This window comes from Poeciliopsis prolifica, unplaced genomic scaffold (genome assembly GCF_027474105.1).
Source record: "Poeciliopsis prolifica strain line A6 unplaced genomic scaffold, Auburn_PproV2 SCAFFOLD032, whole genome shotgun sequence".
Classification (NCBI taxonomy): Eukaryota; Metazoa; Chordata; class Actinopteri; order Cyprinodontiformes; family Poeciliidae; genus Poeciliopsis; species Poeciliopsis prolifica.
Genome location: NW_026562407.1, coordinates 1,965,489 through 1,988,694, shown reverse-complemented (window position 1 = coordinate 1,988,694; position 23,206 = coordinate 1,965,489). Strand labels below are relative to the sequence as shown.

The following is a 23,206-nucleotide window of genomic DNA, read 5'->3' as shown; positions in this document are numbered from 1 at the left end:
GACTGGGACTCATTATTCAAGAATCCTTATCCAGTGTCAGAATAATGTCAATAAGATTTATCACCACTGGAGACACAGCACAGCTACACTGTGAGCCAACAGGAACAGGAGGCATCTGCAACATATTAATTTAGCTGGGCAGCTCCACTTGCCAACACACACTGCTTAATTTAAAATTCCTGCAATTTTTCTGACGTGAAAGCCTATTTATTTTGGCACCAACAGCAGGTCTACAGAAAAGGGGGAACGGATTATTATGCAAAAAGGAAAAAAAATCCCAAAAACCTGTAAGCTTTGTGTAACATTTATACCCTGCTGGTAATTTTCCATCATTATCATCGGATGTAATTAAGAGTTTTCGAGGTTCGTTTCGACACAAATAGAGAGCAAAAGAAACAGAGTTAATTAGAGCTTGGCTGAACGATGAGGTAGGAAAGTGAGCGTGTCAGAGGTGAAATCAAGGAAGAAGTTACACAATAGTGAGGATGTGGGAGGAGGGAAGCAGGGGAGCGTGCTGTTTCTGCTGCTGAAGGCAGAGAGAAACGTCAATTCCACGCTACAGGAGGATACCGGATGTACGCAAAGACTTCAGAATAAGAGTCTAGCGCTCTGTTACAAATTATTTGGCACCACATTTTACTATTAATTAAAATCGATTAATTGTTAAGTGGAGGCCATTTACTGAAAGACCAACATACTGAGGGCAGGAGTTAAGCAAAAACTGTAATAAGAATATTAAAATTTTTGCATTAAAGATAACAAACTTTATTTAGAAGTATAGTTAACCCAGAAGTGTCTGTTTTAGCAATTAAACTATTAAACACCTTTTGCGATCCATTTATTAATCCACAATTAAATCAGCAGATCAGCTGTACACTGAATTACTCAAGTAGGAGTAGCCATACTTCATTATAAAATTACTCAGCTAAAAGTAAAGCACAGTAAAATAATCCTAAAAGTATATTGTTCCCACAAAACGTTCCTCAAGTAAATAAAACTAGTTAAACAGACAGACAGACAACTAAACACAGTAGCACTGGACTAACAACAAAAAAACAATGTAAATGGGAAAAATTGTTTTAACTGCTTTATTAAAATAAAAAAGAAACAAGGGTAAATTCAAAAACACTAGACCAGCACCAAAGCGCATATCGCTTCAACACGATTTGCTTTTATTTTGAAAGAACCAAAAGGAAGTGGTTGGTTGTGTTTAAGCTAGCTGTAGGAGCTCTGCCGCTCCATCCTCACTGGCGGAGTGAGAAGAAGCAGATAGACGAGCAGCTGACTTCACACAGACAGTACTGAGCTTTTCACGGAACCGCTCGGTGTCCGTTTGGACCGCTCTCTTTCTGCCCTCGCCATGGCATCGCCTCACACTGTCGCGTCTCTACAAAACCGCTTTTTAAGACGCCTAAGGGACGGAAGTGAGGAATAAGAGGGAAGTCGCAGTGGGAGATAATTAAACCCACAATATATTTGTAAAAAAGCGACTTTCTTTGGTCAAGTTCAAGTTGAATCGTCATTGTTGTTGATTTCCCTGGAGGAAAGTTGGTATTAAAAGTGTGGGATCATGGACGCGCATGTTAAAGAGGGACAGCTCTACGTGCAGCACCAAAAGTTTGGGAAGGTGAGTTTTATTGTTTACTTATTTACTTCCACCGGGCAAACTACTAATGTGTGTGTGGCTGGTAATGCAGATCTCTACTGACGCATTGAATGGTTTTATTTCTTAGCAAAACGCTCATTACACACCTAGAAATAGCCCAGAACCTCTAATAGTATTTTAATAGTACGTATTTTCGCAGAAAATATGAAGATGACAGTCACAGTTTGAAACTAGTGACACGTTTTTGCTAATTGGTTGAGTGGTCACTGAAATAACCTGGTTATTGCGATGTGATGCTGAGTAAAAACACTGAACACGTATAGGAGGAAAAGGAAAAACTCTTATGCAACGTATTGCAGTTTAATGCAATTTCCTTAGCAGGGAGAAGGCATGAGTTTCACTCAAGATGAGTAAATTATGTTTCATTTAGTCTTTTTTACAGCTTCAACAATAGAAATTTACTAAACATCCTTAAATTATGTGTGTTTTTGTCGCTAGAAATATTTTGTTAAGTACTTAAAAATATCTTAAGTAAAGGAAAAGTGGAGTAGTTTTCCTTTCAGCCAGCTGACCAGCAGTGTCCAGTGACAGAGGGGATAGGGGTAGTGTTGCTCCAAATGCTCAACTTCAGCACATTCTCTGGCATCTCATTAAAACAACTTTAAGCTGAGCGAAAGAAGAACTTACAGATGTTGATATGCCTTTAAATAACTAACTAGGTCATGCAGGTTCTGTTTTATGACCCAGCTTGGGTCAAAGTTTAGCAGTCAGACATCTGCTCTCATCACTTCTGCATACGAATTAATGGTTGGCTCAATGGCCGCTAGGCGTCCAATAACTGGTCCAATAACTGGTCCAATAACTGGTATGCCTTCATACCAGTTATTGGACCAAACTTTAGGACATTGGCGTTCAAAGACAGACTTCAAGGCCCGGTATTCTGCAGGTTCTGGTTCGTACACTGAGTCAAATGATGGTCCACTAGGAGAAAACTTAAGAGATTAAACTTATGCTACCAAAAAGCCTGTTGTTATACGTTTTTAGTGAGGTTGAAACAAATCAACAAACAAATATCTTCCTTTTTCTGATTCTTTTTATCTTGTCAGACATTAGGATAGTACTTCAATAACAGATATTCTGCTGTATAACATTTAACAACCGATACTGGTAGAGTTCACTGAGATTTTGATGTAGCTCAACGTACCAAAGATGAGTTGATATAATCGGTTGATATAGCGATGATTTAAGAGTAGTTCAGGCTCATTTTGTTATGACTATCTGTTGAAGGATTGTTGACCTAAATTGGCTCAATTGTAGTCGCCTAAACGATATTGTGATGTTTTATTTTGCAAGAATTTATTGCACCCATTGGAAAAAGGGATAACTAATTTTACTGGACGAAAAATTGTCCCAAAGTTTATTGTGATAAATGATAATATTGTTGTTTTGAGGCCCTTTTCAAGTAATATAATGATTATAATGAGATAATAATGCAATCTCAAACATGACTAAACTTTAAATTATAATGAATATGGAGCACTGTAAGCGGAAGGCAGTTTAAATATTGAAAATAAATAAACAAACAATAAATAAAGCAACACTGACCTTCAGTAAAGAGGCTAGTTGAGACCAATGCACCAGACTGAAGCCTTTTGTCGTCCATTTTTGTTAGAAAGAGAGAAAAACAATCATCATTCAATTACTTGAGTTATTGTTTACTAGGGATAGCATGTTTTTGTGTTGATTGTGATCATCCCCACTTATTAAACTACCTTTGACTGTGAAAGCTGCACTCACACCTTGTTGCAGCCAGCAAAACAACAGAGTGAAACCCCGGTGATAAACACCTCAGCTCATGTCTGTGCCTTCCTGTCTTTGGCATCCACGCTCCAGTTTAGTCTCTCAGCAGCCCCGCTAGATAACAACCCGGTCAGACGTTCAGACTTGTGAGACGGTCTTTGTCTGGCCTCGTCTCTCTGTCTCTGGTGGTCATATGACACGAACCGACAAAACATTCAGGCCCCATGCTTCCTGTTCTGAAATCACCACTTCACAATGCATATTCATGCTCCCAAGAAACACTTTCAATGTCTTTTATGGTGTGTTTTCTATAGAAACTGGACATGCATTATTTCTGTGTCTGAGCAAAACAGAAGTTTGCTGAATGAGGCAGGGAGAGGCGAGGAAAAAAAGATTGAGAGCTTGCAAAAAAAATAGAACAGGAAGCAGAACCTCAGTTATTCTGAAAGTGTTGAAACTAGTTTCAGGTTTGCTGAGGTGAATTATGCAATCTTCATAACAGTCAGTGGACACACACACACATATATATGTACATATAGGGGTGATTTATGTGTGTTTCGTTGGAAAATGTGACAGAAGAGGGGAGCCAGGTTTCTGTTTCAGACTGTTGTCTTTTTTTTTTTGTGACGTGGGAAGTTGTAGCACTTGTTGCAGGTCGGCAACATGCAACAAATCAAGCTCGCAGACACCATGTGCAGACATCCTGGCAGCCAGACTTTGGCCACGATTCTCTTGAAAAAGAGATTTGAAATTTAAATGGGCAATAAAGACTAGATAAAAAACAAAACAAAAAAACTTTAACAAGGGTTCTTTCTGGACTTCTGTGCTTTTAAAGCAATAGCACAATATGTGATAGTTGCCCTTTATCATTTACAGCAATAAAGTTTGATGTATTGTTGTATTATTGTTTTTAAATCGGAATTTATTATTTTTACTGTTACTGTTTGCTAAGCATGTAATATGACTAAATACATTTATTCTGTCGTTTACTAAAATCTCACGTCTTTATAGGACTGTTGTCCAAAAGAAGCGTAAATAAATGTATTGCAAATAAAAATGTTTTTGAAGAGGAGTATTTGTTTATGTGAGGCGATGATTGCCATAGCCTCACATAAACAGTCTGTGTTTATATTACAAAATTAAACAAATTTAAGTTGTGAAAAATAAAATTGCTTAATGGAAACGTGACAATTTTGAAAATAGTTGTATTTTTATATAAAGTAACTGCCATCATAATTTTTAATGACTTTTTGCGTGAAGAAACTTATTTACTTTCATTTAATTTGTCATTAATTGGAAACGCAGCAATTCTGTAATTGTCTTTTCAACATCAGCAGAATATCAACAACTTGCACACATTTAATGGGGCTAATGCATTCTTAGTTAACTAAGAAATGTCAAAAAGTTACTTATCGTTACTTTTATTGTTACCACAATACCACAAAATATCGTGATCAAAATTTTTTTCATGCTTTATCACATGAAAAAAAACATGACAAATATCGTCCATATCATCAACCTAACTTATTCAGTTTTTGCCCAAAAACTATTTTAACAAAAAAAAAAAAATTCAAAACATGATTTAGACAAAAAAAAATGACAAATTACTTACCTAACAGGACATTATGTTAGGAAAGAAACAATATTTGACAAGGAGAAAATTAGCAACACATTGCCTTGTAAAACTTGTCACTCTTAGATGTTTTGTGTATTGTATTGAGCTTTTACATAACACAAAATGGCAAAGAAATGTTACAAGGGAGAGAAATCTAATTATCCTTTCCTGTCTAATCATAAACTACTGTTTTCGTCTCCACTTTTTTCATGCGGATGTTTTTTAATAAAACAGAATGTAACTACTTTCCCTCAGGAATGACCAAATGAACAATAAATATCTAAAATGATGATTGGTTTTGAAGTTGCTGTTGTAATTACAGCTTGTAAACCTGTCAAGCTGTCATCCAGGCTCTGGTTCTGGATACAGATCTGAGCAGCAGATTTACCGGGGAGTCATGTCTGTCTCTGCATCAGCTTGCCTGGCTCTACCGCATCCATGTCAACGTTTTAGAAGCTGCTCCGACTTGTGTTTGGTTGACCTGCAGCTAGCAGAAGCTTTCAGTGATCTGCTTGCAGCTGTCGACCAAACACTGGCTGAAATTTTGACTTTGTCTCCTTATTGGCAGCAGACAAGTTCAACCAGGATGTGTGTCATGCTTGGCCAGAAATACATTTCCTCAGGCTACGAGATTTATACAACATTAGTTCAAGTTATTGGTTAGGTTTTCACTGTCAGGTCTCCTCCTCTTCTTTTGTCCTGTGGTGAGACGCTAATGTCAAACCTCCCAGAAAGAAGCACCAGATCATTTATGGTAATAACTAAGTACCTTGATGTGGTCAAATAATTATGCTTGTAAACTGTTATGATTTAGGAAGAAAAGTGTCATTTTTTTCTAAGCAGAGCCGGCCCAAGGCATGTGCACGTTAAATGGCTGCTAAGACCACCTAGCTAGGATAATATTTATTTAAAATAGCATGAAATAATATAAACTAAATGCTATTTTTCATGAAAAATGTATAATCTATATTACTTTTTTCAGTTGTTGCACAAATAATAGGTTAATCTCTTCCTTTCAGGTTGGACAAATATAAGATATCAAACTTGCTAAAACTTTTATAAAAATATTTTTTACATATTTAATGAAGCTGTCACTATGTTGTGACAGTTTGGAATGAGACAGATAATCTGTTAAAACAATCAAACTCATCTGCTTTCTGGTGTCTAGAAACAACCAATCTGACCTAGGTGGGAGGTCTTAGTGCTGTCAATCACTTCTATGTTCGTGCCGCTCATCCCCTTCGACGCCGTCTTTGCTACAATACAGTTGTGAATGCTAGGGCTAGTTAGCATCATAAATGGTTTTCTATAATAGTGAGTTGTTTCTTTGGCGTTAGTACATTTAGCAGAGCATTCACAATGATGATTGACAGTCCCAAGACCTTCCTCTTGGCTCTGATTGGTTGTTTTTGGTCTGGAGCGGCAATAGTAGCTCAGGGAGGAGATTGCTCTTTCACAGGTTATCTGTCTTTTATTCTTCTGTCATGAGAGGGTAACAGTTTTAATAAATATGTAGAATTTTTTTTTCTAAAATCTACAAACTGAAGCTGTAACTTATTTACTGTAAATGTAGTGTTTGTCAGCTGGTGTTTCTTTCAAATGGTTGAAATTATATGGCACACTTAAATACCACTATGTGTCTCATAATCCAATTTTCTTTTTAGTTTGCTACTCCTGTAAGGTCAAAATCAGTAATAATAACACTGGTGTGATATTTTAGGTAATTACAAATAATGCTAATGCCAATATGTATGTTGCATATAAAGTGGCGTAGGAATGATAATGTATCTGGTGTTGACATGTTGGTCTGAGGGGCCTCAAATGAAAATCTGCCCAGGGCCCCAAAAAGGCTTGGGCAGGCCCTGGGTCTAAGAGATGTTTAGGTGCCTTATGGAAAGTTTTTCCTCACAGTTTTTGTTTCAGCCTACAAATGTATGCTCTGCACTAAGCTTTAGAGAAAGCTTAGTGCTGATGGAAAAATATATTGAGCTAAATATAGAGCAGCACCCAGACAAAACCAGCGAGAAGCTGCCAGAACAACAAAAGAGTGGTACACCACAGTATAGTGTGCTATGATGGCCTAGTCAAAATCCTGACCAAAAACCTGTTGAGCATCTGCGGTTAGACTTGAAAGCCTATTCTCTTAGGCTCTCTCTCTTACTTGCATTGTTTTACTTCCATGTTATTATGCTCTGCACCCCTGCAAAGAAAAAGAGGAAAACAGAATTAGAAGTGTTTTTATAATGAAATGTGAAAAAGGTATAGGACTGTGATGAATATTTTTTAAAGGTGAAGTTTTGTGCTTTTTTTGGTCAAATTATGCAGCACAAACTCAATAAATGAGCCAAGAAAAACTTAAATATCACAGTTTCCATTTCACAGAGATTTGTGCCTCTGTGATGCAAACAAATCGCCTTCCTTGCTCGTTGTTACAGAAGCTTGTTAATGAAACATCAATTTAAATCTGATATGATGAAATGAGGAAATAAAACACTGATTACATAATAAATGGCAACGCGTTTAACAGTATATGGAGGGCCAAAAGTGTCAAGTTGATTGTAGTGTTGGCCACAAAAATTATATTATTTTTAATTTATTAAGTGTATTTATAATGTAATTTTTTAAATTTAAACTGCATACCTAATATTTGAATGAAACCAAGTAGTTTTATTTTGTTTTATTTCAAATTGGAAACATAAAAAAGGATGAAAAAAAAAGTCAAAACTTTTTTCTTTTATATTTCTTTGTTTGAATTCCCAGTACCAGAATATGAGTCAGTCTTTATTCTGTTTTTGAATAAAAACTCACAGGATGTTTTTGGTCTTATTTGCTACAAAACAGAATTTTGTTGGGAAAGTCATTCGAAAAGATGACTTTTTCTTTTTTTAATTGCAAATGATTGAATGTTTTTTTTGTGTGTCTTTTTTATAAGACCAGACTTAAGTGAACATTTTGAACAAAGTGCATCTGCATCAGCCGCATTTATTCCGTTTTTGACACCCACCATGTAAATTGCTCTATCTAAAGGCCAGTTTACTGAAGAACAACAATGAAACCAAAACTGATGCTTCTGTACAGGACTGAACAGCAACAAACAGCATGTGCTGGATGATAAAGCATTTTCTCTGCTATATTAGATCACCAACACATTCATTTTTATGATCTCACGTCGCCCTATCTCAACTTAAAGGTTAATACGTAAGTTTTTAAGCCACATCTGAATCATAGAATTGCTCCAGTTAGTGCTGTCACATAAATACACAGTGATAGTTTTTGTGTTTCGCCACTACTCCATAATGTAGCCGCACTAATCCGTCTATTTCTGTTTTCTGTGCATCTTATGATCCTGAATTTTGAAACAGGTTTTCTTTCAAAACACAACACTGTATTTTAATAGTTTAACCACCAAATATCTCTCAATATGTTTTAGTAAGCACAGAGGAAACTCTTATCGCTACCACAGAAGCTAATATCTACAGTTTTTCTCATTTAATGTACGCATGTACATCCAATTAGTGACAAGGAGAATAAATGGTGCTTCTGGATTGGCTGCTTTGTAAACGCCAGCCAATAGCAAGTCAAGTAGCATCGCACCTGTAGGATATTTCAGCTTCCCAAGCTTAGGTTTGTAAAAATATTTTAGCTCTGCTGTTGGCTAATTATCTGTGAGTGACTTTCTGCAGAAAAATGTACCAATGTTTTGGGCTGGATATGCTGCACAGAAGTGTCATCCATGTTGATCTGCTGTGGACATTTGCATTCTCTACATACAGACTTCTCTCTTCTGCACAAGCAGTTTCTGGTCTTACGTGCCATGAGGTGATACGGATACGCAAGACTAATGCTGAGAGCGCCTCCGCAGATGATTGTCAAATTGAAACATGGTTTCATTCACTCTGTGGTCAAGGCAGTTAGACTTTCTCTCTTTTCCCTTCCTCAGAAAACCACTCCCCAAAGAGCCTCTTTAATCCGTCTCTTTTTACCAAGCAGGCACGCGCCGATAAACAGTCTTTCACGCTTTCAAATAAGCCCCACCGGATTGCTGCTTTGTGTCTACTCACGCTAAGGAGGTTATTCTTTACAGTGAAAGATAAAGAAGGTGTTTCAGTGGCAGGGTCACTCTGCATGCATGCACAAGGTGATATTCTGATAACAAACGCAACTCATACAGGAATGGGTTTCATTGTGTATTTTTAGGCAGCCAAACTGAGCCGTGAATCACACTAAATATTCAAACTGGGGTGTTATTAAGAGCATTTTGGGCCTTGATGTTGTTGTGATTGTTTTATGAGACATTCATAACCCACCAAATACGCGTTTACAAAAATGTAAAGAAAGCCACTCAAGCTTTCCTGCACTTTGCTTGTTTCTGTAAAACTTAGCAGGTTGTTGCCACACCAGTGAGGAAGTTTCTCTCCGTCTCTCTGCCATGATCTTTTTTGCATAATTTCCACTCAGTGCAACGCTCTGTTGCCTTATATGGACCAGCTGTTTCACGCACACTTTAGGACCACGTTGCAACACGGCTCAGAGCGTCACGCCTCGTACGAGAAAACTGTTGCATGACAGCAACTCCAGATGGTCCGAGCTCAACAGCACGAACAGATGGACGCATTTACACTTTAGCATTTTTCTGAAGCCGCACCTGGATGCAGAAGAAGGAAGCAGAGAGAATCCTGGGTAATCACCGTCCCACATATATCCTGTCCTCTCCGGCAGTTATCTTTGAGGCCTCAGTGCGTGTATGCATATGAGATTAATTAAAAAAACTGCCCACCTACACAATGACAGATATTGTTCTGGTTAACTATAAATGTCACAAATAACATTTATTTGTGCTGTTTTTGTTTGTTGGTCAAAGGCCACCAGACATCACTTCCAGGGCGATATATGGCCCCTGCACCTATCTTTAGACACCTCTGAGTAAGAGTGAAGCTCTGTCAGGCAGAAGCTACACATTGTTTCAGTAGCTCAGATAGTTTAATTTGGTGAAAGTTCATAAGCTTTAAAATAAAACCATAGCATCTGATTAATAAAGTCAATAGACATTGGCCTGAGATCAAATGTTTCACCGCCAACACCCTGCGGCTATAGTTGTACCTGGGCCTTCATGCAAATAGAGTAATTCTGTAATTAGACCGACTCACATGATGCTTATTTTCATGCTATGAATGATAGTGAAGAGATGACCACTTTGAAGATTTCATCTAACATCAGAACCTGCTGTCAGGATGTAAATATTCACACTTAGTCACTGAGATCCACTCTGAACTCAGTGACTCTGAACTACACCTAAAACGAAACCTAAACACTTTGTACCTTAAGCCTTTTTGATACAATATTAGAAATACGTAAAAGTTTGTGAAAACCCATAAATAATTCAATGATTTAAAAAATATTTTTAAAGCTACAGCTGAAAAAACACTTTTGACATCAAAATGTGACAAATTCAAACCTTATGGCACGACTTAACATCAGTAAGGTTGACCTGTTACTATTTTTCCCATTATTAATTTGACAGCAATAGGTGCTCAATATGAGATTTTTCACAGAATTTGAATTGGGTAACGCTAAAATCTATGCCACATGAATTGTTTTGGGTATAAAATGTTAACAAAGGTTTAACTTAAATGCAAATTGTACATGTTTTAACTTAATAACTGCTGATTATGTTGTTCTTTTAGCAAAATGTTTTTTTGAGTCTTTACTCCAGTTAACAATCGATTACAAAATTAGTTAACTATTATACTAATTATTGACTCATCCCAACTAATTGTTTCAGGCCTGCTCTTGTTGCTGTTAAGAGGCTGCTGTTCGGTGCAAGTTGTGCTAAAAAGGAGTTAGCATATCAGCAAAGCTGTTCAAGCATAAGACAGCACTTCAGCGCAAAACATTGCAGCAGCCCAGATGCTAAATTTGGCATTTCTAAAGAAGTATTTTTTTCAAGAAATTCCATGAATGATCAGAGGTTCCTGAAACACTGAAAGCATCAGAATGGTGCCAAGACGACTCTGTACCATATGTCTATTTATTCAATAATTTAGCTGCAAAAATGGTTTATGAACTGAAAATGTGTATTATTTAGTCAGTGTAGTTTTTGATTGAAATGCAATCATTACTATTAACTACAGATTCAGCAATTATTTGATTAATTTTAATCAAGTTGGATTAAAGTTAATAATCCAATTTGATTGAAATGTAATATAACTACATTATGTGGTGCTACACTATATGTAGCACCACATAATGTAACGTCATGTAACATAACTATGTAATAACTATGTATTATCACACAACACCATGTAACGTGACATAATGTAACATAACAAGCCCTGTCGCTTCTTTTCATAAAATTAAGCAATTCTTAAAGTATAGAGATGTCCTCTTAAGTCTGCAATCGTCTTGGTGGAGTCCCACAAATCAGCTTTGCAACTACAAAGAGGAGCCATTATGTTTAGGATTCCTGGTGTATAGGGAACCAAAACTCTATTAAAAATTTGCCTTTTCTACAAATAAGGTCTCAAGGATTTCTCTGAATACTACAACCTGCAATTCCAACCAACATCCTATACGAGTCTTTTTGCAAAATCTTAATTAATTACCTTTAAAAATGGAATTTATACAGATAATTACTGTTTATGTCACCAGATAAACAGTATATCAACAGTTTTAGGACAGCTAACCTTTGGCTTATAGCTCAAACAGGTTCATTTGGTGAAAGTTCATAAGCTTTAAAATAAAACCATAGCATCTGATTAATAAAGTCATTAGACATTAGCCTGAGATCAAATGTTTCACCGCCAACACCCTGCGGCTATAGTTGTACCTGGGCCTACATGCAAATAGGGTAATTCTGTAATTAGACCGACTCACATGATGCTTATTTTCATGCTATGAATGATAGTGAAGAGATGACCACTTTGAAGATTTCATCTAACGTCAGAACCTGCTGTCAGGATGTAAATATTCACATTTTACTCAGTCTTTTTTAAGACTTTGGTCCTTTTTATTCTAACTTTCTGTTGGGTTATTGCTTATGATTCAAAGGTCTCTTGAATCATTTTATGTTTCGACATTTCCTGCCTAATTCAATTGGGTATTTTTACACATGTTAGCATGGAAATTACCACACAAGAAAGAAGCCAAAACGGAAAAGGTATTTTAAACACATGGCTCAGTAGCTTGTAGAACCTCCTCTGGCTAAAATAATCTAATGTAGTTGTTTTCTGTGTAATTTAATCAGTCTCTGGAATGTGTTTTTGTATACTTAAGGTAAGACATAATTTTAGAACCTTGTAAAGACCAAGGGTGAGTCCGTATTCGAGTGCTGCATCCTGCAAAGGCTCCATTTGAAGGCCGATTGCAAATTTAAACGCTCCTCAAAAGGATTCGAAGGACGGGTCGGGGAGAGTTTTGCTCTAGTAACAATGGCCGATGAAGCGGGAGATAGAGCAAATAACTATAATTTCCATTCGTATTTCCAGTCTTGGCAGTATTTTTTGACGGGCGATATTGATTACAGAAACGTAATAATACATTCTATTGATGGTTTCGGTTGTATGCAGTTTTTATTTCCGTTTTATTTACAGTTTTTGGTTGCCGTGTTTTATTTTGGATATTTAAATCATCTGCCAGTTCCAGTGTCACAGGTTCTTTACAAAATTAAAGTTTATCAGTCGTAATCAGGGTGAACCTATGTTATTATGCCGCTATTAATACATTACTAGAAACTACATAATAATTTATCACAATAAGTACTGGGATAATGTATCATCCAGCAAAATGTGTTATAGCGACAGGCCTGGACGTACGCAGAGGAAAAAATCTGAAGGCTATTCTGAGAATTTCACACCAATTTCTTTTTAACTTTGCTTCCAGCTGACATCTTGACAGAAAACAGAAGTGTAAATAACTAGTCTTGATTTCTAGACTAGACTACTTTCTCACAGTATTTTAGTTCAGTCACATAAATGGCTCTAATCACCCAGAATAAACACGGCACTTTGAGTCACAATGCAGGTCAGAAGCGTTTTTACGAGGCTTTTAAGTTAGATATTATCAGACAGTTGAGAAAAGGAAACGTCCCTCTGATTGGAGCTCATATGAGGATCTGCAGCTGTTTTTCATTTCGTTCTCTTTTAGCTGGATTTTCCCAGCTGGTCAAAAGGTTATAAAAAACCACTGACCTTCCTGTCACAAGCTCCTCTCTCTCTCTCTCTCTGACTGTCATCCTGCTGTGTTAGTAACTGTAGGAGCAAACCTGAACTCTGTGACTAATGTAGTCAATGAAGCATGGCCTGTTGGGGCTGCAAGCTGCTGCTACATTAAGCAGGGTTTTTCCCAAAATCCATTTTATTCACTTTAGCTGCTGTCATACCTCTATACCATAATGATATGTGTATCAGTGTGATGCTTTGTCTTTGTGGCTATTGTTGGCACTAAACATGTACAAACTAACACCTGCCACCTGCGTCATTGTTCAGGACTGAGTGTCTTGTTGTTTGTCCCCTTGCAGGAAGTGATCGTTGCTCGCTGTTGTTTTCTCAGGGTGAAAAAGATAAAGCTTTCAGCTGGTTTTGACTGTGGCGTCTCTTTAACTCGTTCAGGAGCTTCTGAGCTTGTAAAACCCAATAACTGGACCTGTACAGGAAGGCTTAGCAACATTTATAGTCCAAAGAGCCATTTTAACTTCACTGCATTTTAATGAGGCCAGTTGATCATTTGAAGAAAGATTATAATGTTTGACGATAAAGCATCAGCTTTAGCTTCAGTCTTTGCCTGTTTGGGTTTGTAAAGTAGTTTGTTTCTGTTTTCTGTGTGTAATATTGATAATTCACCAAAATAAAGTGTAGCTGAACTCCACTGAATATCTACGGTAGAACATTTTGCTGTCATTTTTAAAGAATCACCATTTTATTTTACTGGTAGACCTTAAGAGAGAGAAAAACAAAACTGGGAAAATGAAGATGATAGATCCATTTTCTTTTATGGAGCAAAAAAAGCACCAAACTAATACAAGGAAAACTAATCATATTTTTTAGGACGGGGCAATATAGCTGAAAAACCTATCACTACTACGGTTTCATGTCAGTCGATATTGATAATTATTGATCCACTGTTGTGGACATTAAATGAAAAACTAAACCGCTGCTAAAACCTGGATTTGTTATTATATTTATATTTAAAAACAATAGTTGGTTCTTTACTCCACAAGCAGTGGAAGAAAAATCATGTCCTCCTCAAGAGTTAGTAGCATGTATTGAATTGCTACATTTTGATGGAAATGTGATCTTATCAGCCTCTTAAGTTGCAGTGAAGTAACTTTCTCTGGAGAATCATTTGTCTGTATTAAACTACATAAATGTTGTTACGATTCCCAGCTGGTTTAAACTTCCAGATTAAAGCCAGTTTTGATTTTTAGGTGGTGAATTGATGAGGTCTCTGCCTGCTGATTCGAACGACTGTTAACGTGCAAAACGAAATGCCGAGTTACATCAAACGTATCACCACACGCCTCCTACATCAAGCCTCAGGCAGCAAACGAAAGATCCGCTTATCACTCAGACTGATATATTCAGAATAAACTGAAGTTTTTGCCCCCTATTGTTTGTGGTCTAACCCTATATTATGTCGTAGACCTGTTATCTCTGGGTGAAGATAATTTCTGACTCTTTACCACCTACCTCTGTTCATATCCTTTGAGTATTTACAATGTGATCTGTAAGTTTCAGTTTTGGTTTAAAGAAACCCAGCTTGCACAAAAGCACTGGTTGTCCATTGGTTTTACAGATGAAGCAAAAAATGAAGTGGTATGTTGGATCAGCATTTATAGAGAAAAAGTGCATGTTTTACTGTTTTTGCCACAGAGATTACTAATTAGTGGATATGAGATCTTGCGTTTTGAATAGTATGTAAGAGCAATGGTACTTCAAAAAGTTTTCCCAGTTAAGTGTTATACAAACAATAATCTCTGTAATTAAACAGCATTAAAATAAGTACCTCTGCTGTATTAGCAAATTAACCTTTAACATAATAATTTCTGACCTTTCGAGTCATATTGGACAAATAATTAAATGAAAATACAAAATAATATTCTCCCTGTTCTTCAACCATATTTTGCTCCAAAACTGCCAAATAAACATTAAACTCTTTGCAAGAAGTGAGATTAAATTGCACAAACAGAATATCTGTAATGACTCAACAAAAAGCTGGTTCCTCTCCTTCGTTTACTGGGTCGGGGACAGTGACAGAGCCAAGTCAACAGTTGCATTTTGTGATGGAAGAGCAAAGACAAACTGCAGTCTTAAGCAATCTAGAGAAAAATGTTTATGCTTTTTTGGCCTTACAGTCTTAACTCGTACTTCCTCTTTTCCTTTTTTGTGTCTGAGATATTTTGTCATAGACAGAAAAACAAATTTTACCTTTGCATATGATGCATTCGTCTCGACTGGGACGGCACGAGGGGATTTTCATGTGTAATGTGACACTTTTGGCAGTTTTATCACATCCCAAGAGCGGAGGAAAGAAAGACCACAGAAGTTAGCTTCTGTGCTAGCACTAAGTCTGCTTCCACTGCATAAATGCATATTAAGGTATTTTTGGTGTTTGAACAATTTGAAAAAAAGTATTTGTATGTGTTTTTGGAAGAGGGTTTCAGTTTTTCACAGGTGGCTGTGGTTTGCTAATTCTCACAAATACAGTTTTTTGTTGACTTCAAATTGAAATATGATTTGCACCTTATTTGGGTTTGGTGACTGTTAATGCCACATAATAAAAAAACAAAAAAACAAAGTGACCTCTGATCAAACAAAACTATCTAAGTGACTTCCTGATGGCAGATATTTCTTGGCGTTAAACCCTTCCATACACAACATCACCGGCACATTTTAGACATGACTGAAGTCCAACATTGCCTCCTTCTCTTTTGACGTGTTGTTTCAATACTTTCTTCATTGAGTCCTCATTTGTTTTCCATCCATCAGAAATGGAAGAAAAACTGGTTCGTCCTCTACCCGGCCAGCCAAAACGGCATCGCTCGCCTCGAGTTCTTCGACTGCCCCTCAGGTGGAGGAGGGTCCGGCGGGAGCTCGGTAAGCGGCTCCAACGAGAAAACCAGGAAGCTGGACAAGAAGATCATCCGTCTGTCGGAGTGCATCTCCATTCTGCCTGCCCTGACCGAGAGCTGCCCCAAAGACAACATGGCGGCTTTCTGCGTGGAAACAAATGACAAGACGCATGTGTTCGCAGCAGAGAAGAACACTGCGAAGGACTGGATGGACACCATGTGTGACATTGCTTTTCAGGTATTTTTACCATTTTGCTCTCACCTTTTGCTGAAAACAGGATGACCAGTTCACTCATTTGGTTGCTAAAGGGAATAGGAGTGTGTAATGAGTGACTAAGACGTGGGTGGAAATGTTTTTTAGGACTTCCTTTACATGCGTCTGCTCTGTTTGATGTCTCTTGTTCTCTAGATTCTGAGTCTTACTGTGACCAATTAACTTAATAGGAATAACTGAAAATTATTATTGGTTGTGTTGCCCAGACTTACAGTGTTTGCCAGTCCAGTAGATTTGGTTTGATTGGGACCAGTATTAAATTTTCAACTGGCATGGTTCACTTTCTGTGAAACGGTCCAAACTCTTTGGAAAACCCTCTCTTCTTGGCGCTGCACCAAGAACCACTGAAGAAACCGATACAAAAACCTTTGAAGAAGACGTGAGCTCAACTTCCTTCTTCACAAAATGTAAACAAAAATGGAGTGTTGTCAGATTTTAGCGGTTGTAGGATTTCTCTTTGGTCTTTGGTAAAAGACCACAAGTCATTTCTCCCACCTGCGCTAGACTTGTAAAGTTTTGTTTTCGTTGTATTGACTCAGAATACCCTGCACTGGAATCTGCTTCCTGTTTTTAGAGCATACGAACCGCACCAGAGTTCACTTCAACTAAGCCAAGATCTAGCCTTTGAGGTGGACCAGAGTTTGCTTTTCTGGTTCGGATTAGAGTTCACACCTCCACAAATGAACCAAACTTTCTCGGGAAACGATTACAGTGGCCTCTGCAGGGCTGGTGTGAAGGAACCCTTATTGTCTAAGTGGCTATCCTTGGCACACCGTGGAGTAAACAAGTGGAGTAATAAGATTACTAACATGATGTTTTCCCTCTGGTTGAGTACAGGGGGGGACCGGCAGCAGCCTGACGGACTGTAATGGAAGACCTCAGGACCTGCAGATGGCTGAGAACCTCATCTATTATTCCAGGGAGGAGGGTAAGGACGTTGATCAGTTTAGTCTTACGACTTTTGGTTGGAAACTCCAGCACGATCCCTAATGGACGTTATCGCTTGACAGTGAATGAGTTCTGGGTGACAGTTCAGCGCACCGAGGCGTCTGAACGTTGCAGGCTCGCAGGAAGCTACTGGCTGAAAGCAGAAAACGAAGCGCTGATTTTAAAGGAGCCCAAGACAAAAAGGAACGTCCTGGTGTGGCCCTACAAGCTCCTGAGAAGATACGGCAGGGACCGGGTGAGTGCCTGAACACGCAAACTGAACAAAACAAACCAAAAACTCAGAGGAAGCGTGTTGGCTGCAGCAGTGATAAAGGAAGCATAAATGGCACAGATGTGGTCAGATTATATTTAGCACCCCCATTTGTGGTAATTTCTGTCACATCGTGTTTTCAAGATAGAGTATGTGATCTAAAACTGGCAGATGACCTTTAAAGCCGGTGGTTTGGTTTGTCTGCAGAAAGTTTTTTTTTGTTGTCTGTTTATAACAAATATGACATGAATGATTAGAACTTTGAACAGGTTTAACCTGCCGATACCAATTTTAGCCAATTTGTTGTTGGGAAAGTTTTACAGTAATTATTTATATCAGTAGCAGACCTGATGCTACACCATGTGCTTGAGACATCAGCATCTTAATGCTTAGCATGATTATGTTCATTAAAACAGCACTGCCCATGTGTATATTTAAGAGTAGTGATCCTCATGTCTCCATCAAACCATTGTTTCCATTGCAGATGTGGCAAAACTTTGTCAGTATTCCACTAATGTCAGAAGACATGATTTCACAATTCCATTTAATAAGAAACTCAGTCACAATCACATGTGTCTAAGTTTCTTCAAAGGATCAAACATCAACACCATTAAGCCTCTTGTTATCTGATGAAAGTTTTGCTTTCTCTCGCTTTCTGCAGCCTTAAGAAACGTCAGACACATTGTTTTCTTTTTAAGAGCTTGCCACGTCTGTTCTTGACTTCATTTTTAAACACCTGCTACTCTGTGGATTTAAAGTTGAGCCTCTACACAGCAACAAGTGGTGTGTGAAACATTAGCCGTTTCAAAAACTTCCCCAATTGTTAAGTCACAATCAACACCGTGGCGTTACCAAATGTACAAGCGTGGACCTAAGCACAGACGCTGGTGTGGCAGTTGCTACTGCACAGGGAATGAGAGAAGGAGTCCCAGAATGTACAAGACAAGTTGGCAGAGAGCGGTGTTTGTTTAGTCCTTCCTGAGCTTTTGGTCTTCGAAGTAGGCCTGCTCGATGCGCCCCAGAGGAGCTCCAGCACACTCGATAAGCTGGTTTTACTGCTGTATTTACTGTACAGTGGCTGCTGGAAAAGAGAACTGCTTCGTTGTTGACTTACCATCCAGAAGTCACTTGCTCTAATATTGTTGTTTGTGCAGGAGGCTCCACTTCTGCTTTTCAAAGCTGTTTTGCTGCAATCAGATATATGATTGACGCGTCTGCTTTGCAGCCATTTTCACATGCAAGTGTAAACATTGAGTTAGGGGTTGTGGTCAGCAGCAGCTTGTTTGGATTCAAAGTGACAAAATGCCCTAAAACAGCTCATTTTGAAAGAAGCTCAAAATGTAAAATCTTGTTATCTAAGAATGATTTTGTGCAAAAAAATGTAGTTAATATATTTTGTATCACTCATGTATTCAAGGAAGCATGATAAACCAGACTTCATTTTGTATTTTCTTTCCCCAGGTGATGTTTTCTTTTGAAGCAGGACGCCGCTGCGACTCCGGCCCTGGCAACTTTACCTTTGAGACAAAACAAGGCAATGAGATCTTCACACTGGTTGACTTGGCCATCCAGTCTCAGAAGGCCCAGGCCGGGGAACGCCACCTCAGCGGACCCCAAAGCTTAGACTCCGACTGCCCTTTGTCCCTCCAGTACATTCGGAGCGGCATGGCGCCGGGAAGCGGGGACAACAGTAGCTGCAGCAGTCGGGAAGCGGACGGCGATTCCGGCGGCAGCAAGCCGGGCTCGGCTGATGGAGTGCTTGGGAAAAGGGAGGGCGGAGACGGAGTCGGAAGAGGGCAAGGAGGACACAAAGGGAGGAGCTTACCAGAACCCCCAGCTCCTAGAGGACTGGCAGGGAAAGCTGTAGCCCCCCTGGATGAACAGACAAGTCTTTACTCTGAGCCAGCAGACTCAGTGCGACTGATTGTTCCCAGTTGTGACGGCCTTTACTCAGACCCAGTGGACACCATCAAGGGTCAGAACCAAACCTCGCCTCCGGTGCCAACGCCACGCCTTCGGCCTGTGGGTGACGACTCCTGCGGAGGGGATCATCACCACACGGGGAGCAACCAAAAGAAAGTTCCTGACCTGTATTCGCATTTGTATGACCAGATCGGTGTGGACCTGAGCCAGAAGACGGGCGCACTGAGTCTGAACGGGTCGGCTGGAGGAGGAAGAGGCGCCGGGAAGGTGGCGACTAGCAGCAAAAGACCCCCAGGAGGTCATGGGGACGGGGCTTCACCCCCTCCTGTGCACTCTGTGGACCACATATATGACGAGCCAGAAGGCTGCGCCAAAGGAAGCAGCAGCCTTCCCGTAAGCCTCGGGATAACCGTTTATGACGAGGCCCGGTTGGAGCCTCAGAGGCGACAGGAAGAGGTCGGGCCTCCGTCAGGACTGGACGCCACTTACAGCATCGCCTCCCAGGGGAAGCCGACGGAGCTGCAGAAACACTCTCCAAAGCTGCCGGGCCTACATCGCGGAACGCCGCAGCCTCCGACACCAAAGTTTCCCAAACCCGCCACCGCTCCAAAGCCCAACAAGAGCGCTTTCGCTCGGAAGGAGCCGGTGCCTCTTCCCGCTGGGAAACATGGCGTTTCCGGTAGCAACGTAAACAACAACAACAACATGTGGAGCTCCGGAGGAAGCGGGAAGGAGCTGTACAGCAGCGTGTCAAAACAGAAGCCTCCTCCATCCGTTGTGTGGTGTAATAAGAACCACCAGGCCCCGCTCAGGGCACCTGATATAATTTATGACAACTTGGGAGACATTTGACCGCTCCTGTAAAACAAACCTTTACTCTCTCGCTGAAAAACGGAGAGAAGCTTCGGAGTGGAACGCTGGGCCTCGGGATTTTCTCGTTTCACATTTGTTCCATCCGTGCGGACTGCAACAATTATCTGAGACGGTCAGCTGCTTCGGAGGAGATCGGCACACAACGATGAGAAAACCACATTACGGGCGCAATTTGAAATGTGGCTGCAGTGATCGCTGGGCCACCCTGTGTGCGTGTCATAGAGAGGGAGAGTGTTTGCACGGGCAAAGCCATAATTGGCATACCAAGCCACAGTGCGGCCGGAGACAGCCACTTCACTGGAACACACACACACACACACACACACACACACACACACACACACACACACACACACACACACACACACACACACCACACAAATGGATTTGTCTTCACTTTAACAAGCTGAGAGAAGGAAAGCGGCCTGGTTCCTCTTTTCCTACAAACTCCTGCTGTGCTTATGAAAAAGACAGACCTATTTTTGCACTGCATCTCTTCTGTGTTTAATGTGAAACAGAATTTGATGGTCAGGAGTCGATCTTTGACTTCAACAAAAGAAAAGCTCTTTATTATTCTTTCTCCCCCAATGAAACGGGGGAGTAAAAACAGGACGGCTTCGGGTTTTCAAAACACCAAATGGGTCAGGATCTCTCTGCATGTTTTGTTGCTTGGATTTGAATCCGAACCCAGCAATGAAAAATAAAATAAAAAAAAAACAATTTGGGTCATGATATAAAATATTACATAGAATTGCAAGCATTTTGAACCATATTTAAAATAATAAAAACTTAAAATCATTGAGAAGAGTCGACCGCTGCCTCGCTTTCTTATGAAATTTTGACATCACTGCCCATATATGGTATTTCTGAGTGTTTTCAACATCAATCTCACATGCAGTACATTTATTTATTCTTCCTTTTGACTGTCCTTTGTCTAAATGTAGAAGAATGTGTTTATTTTATACACTCTTGTTTATCTGCATTTGTTTCATTTTGGAAAATCATCAGGGAAATTTCTGAATTTTAAATGTGTGTTTTCATATTACTAGTAGTGAAAAACAAAAATAAACAGCAAAAAAATGAATCCCCTCCACATCGAGAAGTATAATTTACCTTACATTAATGTTGCACGTGTAAAGACATTTAAAGACATTTAAGATTTAAGGACCACCAGTTAGAATCTATGAATATTTAGATTCCCTCTAAAAATACTTAATTTAGTTCGAACACCAAATATGCCTTATTATGCTTCAAGTGGAAACCATCTTATTACTACCGCAGAAGCTAACATCTACTGTCTTCCTTATTTCCGCTCTTTGAGCAACAACCAATCGGCGTGAAGAAAAGTGAATGAAGCCTTTTTATTGGCTGCTTTTGAACGCCAGCCAATAGCCTGTCAAGTAGCATTGAGTCTGAGTATTTCAGCTTCACAGTTGCATTTTTTTTTTCATATATTAAGAAAATAAATCTACAAATGGACGGGTTTCTGAGTCAAAAATGTAGGAAAAATGTGACGTTTTTAATATATTATCAATATTAAACAATTCTTAAAATTACGGGTAAAAAGAAACAATAAATTGGCCTGTTTTTAAAAAAATTTTCTGACACGTGTGCATCACTCAGTGACATCACTCGCCAAATAGAGAAGAGGTTTGTTTTTATTTATTTGTTTTCCCAACAAGTTCATGAAGCAGTAAGAATGCTGAAAAAGTGTTTAAAAATACTTTTTATTGTTGTCCAGATTTTATATTTTTGTGTCCATATAAATGTTTATTAGATGAAATAAAATAAAATATGCAGAACAGAAAATGCACTGTCTTGAAATATATGTATATCAATTTTTACTATTTTAAAACATGAGAAAAACATTATATATTTTTATACAGTAAAAATCTAAACAATAAAATGTTTGCTTGCTTTTAGACCTCAAATGTTAATCTAATATTTTTTTTTATTTAGTAAAAATATAAAATATCCACTTGTTTTTTTTTTAATGGTGAGATAATCCAATTACCAAAACATGCATGGACCCAAGAGCAACTTTCTGCACAAGAATCCTGAACGTGTGTCGACAGATTAACTGAATATGAAACTGATCAATCCCCAGTAATGTGCCGGTCTGTGCTTTTACTTGTCACAAACAGCTGTGCTGTCTGGAAATGTATCTGATAATTAAAGTGTCTCAAAGTTTGTTTTTTTTCACTAAACCGAGTCATTAAACTGGTCATAATTTCTTCCCCTCGGTGTTCTGGTCCAATCAGAATCTGTTATTCGTGTTAAAAAGGACTTTTCTGTGCTGGAGCGACCGGGACAGTAAAAACAGTCTGACCTCATCCTTCATTTCTCTTCCTCTGCTCTGTTTTTGTTGTTTCAGTCTGTTTCCAACCACTTAATCACGCCGTAAAAGCGTAGCTTCCAAAGAGAGAGAGAGAAAAAAAGAAGAAAAAAAGAGCCAAACAAAGACGTTCTTTCTTACTTTTCTTCCTTCCTTCGCTGCCTCTAATTGTGTTGTTTGGTTGCTGAGGCGACAGATAATGGTGGCTGGTTTGTGTCGGACCTGCTGTGCATCTTAACTGCAGGGTGATACCGTTAAGAAGACGAATATGAAGGAAAACAAAGTTTCAGATCCCTGATTGAACGTGACGAACGCCGTCTGGATGGATGAACCTGTTTGTGTCGTCTTGGCTCACAAACAGGTACAGGCTGTTCCACTTCTCTCTCTTTTTCTTCCTCTCTGCCCTTTTTCTTTCCCTCACCTGCTGCTAGAGTCCTTCCAGCTCCAGGAAAAGTAACTGGTTACATCTCTGCTTCTCTCAGACAGAGAGAGGGAAGAAAAGCAGAAAGCAAAAAGA

The 23,206-nt window shown here is 39.0% G+C and overlaps 1 protein-coding gene across 1 annotated transcript; it reads left to right on the top strand.

Moving 5' to 3' along the window:
- Positions 1-1,280: 1,280 nt before the first annotated feature.
- On the top strand, positions 1,281-22,591 carry dok1b (docking protein 1b). Its single transcript, XM_055051179.1, has 5 exons — positions 1,281-1,627; positions 16,004-16,324; positions 17,198-17,288; positions 17,371-17,543; positions 19,020-22,591. The coding sequence occupies exons 1-5, from the start codon at positions 1,571-1,573 to the stop codon at positions 20,331-20,333; spliced, it is 1,956 nt and encodes a 651-aa protein (XP_054907154.1). The 5' UTR covers positions 1,281-1,570; the 3' UTR covers positions 20,334-22,591.
- Positions 22,592-23,206: the final 615 nt, after the last annotated feature.

Excerpts from the sequence above, each read along its gene's own strand:
- dok1b (XM_055051179.1), top strand. The coding sequence starts at position 1,571 with ATGGACGCGCATGTTAAAGAGGGACAGCTCTACGTGCAGCACCAAAAG. Across the intron at positions 16,325-17,197 it reads TGTGTGACATTGCTTTTCAG|GGGGGGACCGGCAGCAGCCT; the intron begins GTATTTTTACCA and ends GGTTGAGTACAG. Across the intron at positions 17,544-19,019 it reads GAAGATACGGCAGGGACCGG|GTGATGTTTTCTTTTGAAGC; the intron begins GTGAGTGCCTGA and ends TTCTTTCCCCAG.